The following is a 5,833-nucleotide window of genomic DNA, read 5'->3' as shown; positions in this document are numbered from 1 at the left end:
TCACCACAGGGTTATGAAAGAACTGCTTGCAAATCGAAGCATGAAACTATTATATCTGGATCAGGGATAGCTCCATTTTTTACGTAATTTTTTCTCCTCTCGTGCTTTTTCTTTATTTGGGTTATGATTATTGAACGAAGTTAATTGTTTTGTTTTTGTGTATTATTTAAATTTGTATATGCTGTGCTGACCATTGATCTTTTTTTGACTGAAATCGCCCAATATTAAATTCTGTGTTAAATATCGTAGAATACTGAGATAACTTCACGAAAGGTCGATCATTTTGTTGGCACTTTCCTTTGTATAGCCTATAGTGTTGCTAAATTTAAAAAGCCATCAATAAATTGTCTGGTAGTTAGTCTGGTGTAAGCGTCGGACTATAGCGTCGTGGGTCATATGTTCAAATCCTGGGTCTGGCAAGTACACATATTGTTTTTCAATTTGTGTATGAGTCAGAGTATGGACCTAATAGGTTGAGCAAGTGGCTGACATCTATATCTCATAAAAAACAAAAATCTTTTAATACAAACCTCCACACCGTGGAGGCCCATATGATCTTATTAGATCGGACATGGTTGAAAATTTGAGCTCTCAGGAAGTGGGATTCTACACTAGAAATGCAATTGATGTGATCTCTAACATATTGTTTTAATTCGGTATCAATTTTCTTATGATTTTCATGTGTTCCTCTGAGATCCTTTTCTATGATTCCATCACTGTTTGTTTTATTTATTACCATATTTATCAACAAACTACTGTCAAATTGTCAATGTTTTCACAATGACCAGTCACCAGTGTGACCACAACACAAGTTTTATTTACTTTGTCCATTCCTGACCTATGATAATTCAAGATGTCATAGTCTTAAACTCGCTGAATTTTTGAATCCTAATTTAAGACCATAACAACTCAAAATAGCATAGTCTTTAAATATCACACAATACTATTTATAAAAATTATAGACTATTCTTTCTGTCTTGTATTTCCGTAGAATTTATTTAGACTTGTGATAGTCTTTGACCAGATAGATAATAATATTTTCAACCTTTCTGCATTATTAACTCAAAATGTCAATTTTTTGACTTGTACTAGTTTAAAACTAGGGGTGCGATATGCTTAAGGGAATTATCTTTTTTCGTTAACCGTTTAACTTTAGCTTGCAAATTTTTAATTTTAGTAGCACGCTTACCTAGCAGCAGGTCCTTTTTTCTTATGGTCTTCCTCAGTCTTACCGTCCTGGGTGTATCAAAGACATAGTCCAAGTCCGATGACAATATTAATTCATCTTCTGCATGAGTAGGATGAATTTTGTCATTGAGTCCTGGCTCCATGCGAATGACTGAATCACTGTGATGTGCAACTGTCTCTTCCTGATTGACAGAATATGATGTTCCGGCATCAATCCTGAATAAATTCTGAAAAAAATACATTACTTTTAATTATAAAGTTGAATAATTATTTCTATGTATGGAAATACTTTATTTTTAAGATTTCGGCTTCATGTATGAACAACATAATAATATATATATTAACAAACCTGAGTTGGAATTGCATCTTTATACAATCGACGAAGCCCACCCTTTGTAAAGAATAAGTATTCACTTAAAAAATGATTACTGCATACAGTGGCTCCTTTTGTGGGAAACCAATATGGATCGTGCCTCGACCTTCTTGTTATATCAATCCATCTTTTTTGATTAACATCATCTCTAGGGAATCTATAAAATAAGAACAACTTATAACAACATACTTATGGTGATAGGAATCCGATAAATAAATGATAAACGATATTTAAAAACTACCGCTATATTTTATACACCAGCAGCCGTAGCTGATTTATTTATACAACGAATAAGCTCGAATACCAAATATTGAAATATGTGTATAATATGGTATAATTTACAATATTATTTTAAAGCAGATGAAATCAAAAATCACAATGCTGGCAACATTTTTCCCCACACTTGCAGAATTCTGGCGTGTACGCGACATGCATATATGAATATCCTTGTGTGACAATCTAACATACAAGTTTTATTAGTGACGTTAGACAAGTGAGACAAAGCAACACTTAATTGAGTGTAGAAGTAGTGCGATTCGACCAGAGGAAAAAAATTTACGTGATCGCATATGCTTTTCACCATCTCGTTATCTATGACGGTTTTTTTATGGTCGTATTTACCACGTTGATCAATCTAAGAATTTATAATAATCTCTAGAAACCTCTTCTGAATCATCGTTTACTACTTCATTGGTGTCTTTAATTATTAATTAAAACTTTTTTTTGCTTTGCCAATTTGTTTTGCCAATCATCACCGTAATGTTTATTCAACAAACAGTTAACTTGGCCGGTTTGACGGATACTCCCGGCGGTATTGGCTGAGAGTTTATTTGCCTTATCATTTTTCCACATTTTATAATTCGTTTTGACATTCCTAAATCGCAATTATGAGACATTTCTCCACGAATTAAAATATTGTTTCCACTTCTGTTGACAATAATTCGCTTGCATTTACTTCTATGAAAATGCCAGCTTGATGTGGATTTTAAAACATCTTTGCATGCTGTTTTCCAGTCTAAAACATGAATATCTCTAACCATTTTTTGAACTGTCGCATGTTCGCGTATTATGGTGGTATATTTATCAGGCTGCGCAATAATTTCTCTCTTTTTTTCTTTCAATGCGAATATTCGGTCTGCAGGTAAAAACAAATGACCGGTAATGGGTAAATCTACACGATCTATATTTATTGGTGAATTAAGGAACCGTTTCATCACCATTTCGATTAACCGTAGCATACCCACGAGGTGGGCACCGATGTCGGAGCAGCCTGGGTGGTGTGGACAGTCAGTCATAGTCATAGCCATTTTCTGGATTTTTAGACCGATCGTCCTGTCCTTAAGGAGTCCCTCAAGGTGTTTAATTCATATTATTCATATTTTGTTATCCTTGGGCCTCTGAGAGGCGCTCAGAAGAGCATTAGTAATCTTTTCCTTGGCTCCGGCTTGTTTCCCTCGGAAGGCCGAGATTACTTTGTTCAGGCAAGTTTGAAATGTCTTGGTGGATGGTCTCGTAAATGTCGGTGTCTGTGGCAGTATAGTCACCGATCTCCTCATAGTCTCTTCCACTGGACGACGATGGAGCGTCTGCATCCTGGTGTGGTGGTGTCGGTTGGTGATTTTTGGATTTGGGCTTTTTAGCCTCTGGTTTGGTAATGTCCGGTGAAGTAGTTTTGAACGACTTTGGTGACTTCGGTGATCTCGTCTTGTTCTTTGAGCGCGTGGTTGACGAAGACAGTGGTGCAAATGCAGTCGAGCCGGAGGTAGATGCTGCCAGGGTGGATAGATTGTCAGGGTCAAGTTCTTTGCGGGATGGAGGAGCGCTCTGCGATAAGTTATATATTTCAACGGTGACACACTTTTTTCTGTGCAATATTCTACATACAGGATATACATTTTGTAAATTGTTAATTTGCTATCTAAATATTTTGTTTTAGATTTTTTTCTCGTGTAGTGAGTGACTCTCCATTAGAGATAGGAAATGAGTCACTTAGGAAGGACTCGGAGTCGTTCGGACTGATTTGTTCATTTGAGTAATTTTTTTCTAATTAAATACATTATATCTTTGAATGAATGGATGTATGATAAAATAAGAAATAAATCAATCATCAGTATTTTTGAAATAATTTTTCACATTGATATATATCTATATAATAATAAAAAATATATATGAAAAGTACATAAACAATCACATAGATTAAAGTATTGTTCAAATATATATTAATGGGTGAGGCTGAATATCTATTAGCATGAAAAGAATCTTCTCTTTATCAGTATAGTTGATTGTTATTTTAACAATATTGAGATTAAAATCAAATCAATTGTACTGTCCAGCAGGGCCACGTGAATTCATAAAAATGTAATTAATCTTATTTGAAATTATAATTTAAAAATAACATTTTTGACATTTTGGTTGGTTTAAGTCTAGAACGTCTTTCACTGATTATTAGACTACTTTTCGAAAATACTCTTTCACAAGGCACTGAAGTTGCTACGATCGATAAGACGCTTTTTGACCACCCATGCAAGTCTAGGATAATATTCTTTGCGATCGAACCACCATTTGAGAGGATCGCAACGTTGATTCAACATTGGTTCTTTCATATACTGATTCACTTCGATTAAAGCACTAGCCTGTGGACTATCGTCTTGGATTATGTTGACTACTTGCTTATCAAAATCATCCCATATCGTTGAAGAACTTTCCAGAGGGGGAGCTAATTCAGCACTTACTAAATTGGAAGAAATATTGGCAGACCTTATTGGAGCATTTCTCGCAAGCATAGTTAAGTTACCTTTTGCCATTTTGCAGGAGTTCTGGTCAATGAAACCATAATTTTTATAACGCGGATCTAAAAGTGTTGCATCTGCCAATAATTTATTGAATTCGAACTGGTGAAAGTATTTTTCCCTCTACCATCTTAACAACAACTGGAGGAAATTTGTGAGTTGTTTTAAAATTGACACAATGTTTCTTCAAGATATTGCTCAGCAATATGACCTTAGATAAAGTTACCGTCTTTTCGCTACTCATTTCGATTGTTGCATCATTAAAAAATGATAATAACATAGTGGCATACTTCAAAGTATCCCAGTCAGTTGCATCAAGCTGCTGCAATTGTGGATTGACCAATGGATTGTAGCTATGATCGGTTCCCTCAGATTGAGGAACCTTTCAAACATATAAAATGTTGAGTTCTACCTTGTGGGGACGTCTTGTTTCAGCGACAATGCTTGCTTCTCTGGGTTCATTTGTCTCTGAAGGGTGAAAAACTTCTCTTTGGCTTTAGTCGATCGCTTGAAAAATTCAACAATATTTTTCACCATAGCTTGGGTATTTGGAATTTGCTCAATTTCAGTTTTTACAATTACATTAAGCACGTGTGCAAAACACGGCACGTGCTTCCAGTTGTTATCTTTAATTGCTTTAACAATATTGGATGCGTTGTCGCTGACTACAGCAATAATCTTTTCATTCGGGATATTCCACTCATCCAAGACTCTTTTTAACTCTCCCCCCAAATATTCAGAAGTATGACTTCCCGATCCTTTAAAACAATCTAATAAGGCAGACTCGTTTTGATAACTAACTATTTAATAAATGCAGTCATCGCCATATAACTGTCATTACACGCAGATATCCAACAATCTGTCGTTATCGCAAAAAATTCTACATCATTTAACTTATGGCGCAATTTTTCAACGGACTCGTTATGTGCTGCATCCAGCAATGCATTTGACAGTGTTTTACGGCACGGTAAACTATAAGTAGGGTTCAATGAATTAACAAGAAAGAGTCTTGAACGATTCACTTTCTACGATAGAAAATGGTAGGTAATCTTTGATGATCATGTTTAACAATTCCCGATGAATGATTTTTGATTTCGCAATGGTCATGGGTTGATAAAAATAACCGTGAATATTTGACGTTGAAGGAATATTAGTTGTTGCCGCAGAAATTATATTATTTACATTGTCAACGTTTACATTATTTAGGGTTATACTGGGTGCTCTATGTGACGAATTAGCAATATTGTCGTTGTTTACTATATGACTTTGTGAATTAGTGGTTTCCGTTGAAATAGTTGAAACGACCGAGTTTCTGATTAACGGAACTGTTCCATGTTTTGATTTTAAATGACGAGATAAATTACTGATTGAGCCGCCCTTTGTTGATAAATGAATTCTGCAAATATCGCATCTTGTTAGACCAGTTGGCATTAAAGTAAAGTGTGTCCAAATAGGACTTCCCCTTTTATTTACATTTGACATC

The 5,833-nt window shown here is 35.1% G+C and overlaps 1 protein-coding gene across 1 annotated transcript; it reads right to left on the bottom strand.

Annotated features, from left to right (window-relative positions):
- Window positions 1-3,809: 3,809 nt before the first annotated feature.
- LOC147075714 (E3 SUMO-protein ligase ZBED1-like) lies at window positions 3,810-5,457 on the bottom strand. Its single transcript, XM_085942335.1, is given in 3 exon segments — window positions 3,810-4,064; window positions 4,066-4,473; window positions 5,380-5,457. Coding segments are annotated over 3 exon segments (621 nt in total). The 3' UTR covers window positions 3,810-3,929.
- Window positions 5,458-5,833: the final 376 nt, after the last annotated feature.

Source organism: Rhyacophila brunnea, unplaced genomic scaffold (assembly GCF_057557595.1).
Source record: "Rhyacophila brunnea isolate RB1 unplaced genomic scaffold, BYU_Rbru_1.0 scaffold_14, whole genome shotgun sequence".
In the NCBI taxonomy this organism is placed as follows: Eukaryota; Metazoa; Arthropoda; class Insecta; order Trichoptera; family Rhyacophilidae; genus Rhyacophila; species Rhyacophila brunnea.
This window is presented reverse-complemented; position numbering and strand designations above follow the sequence as displayed.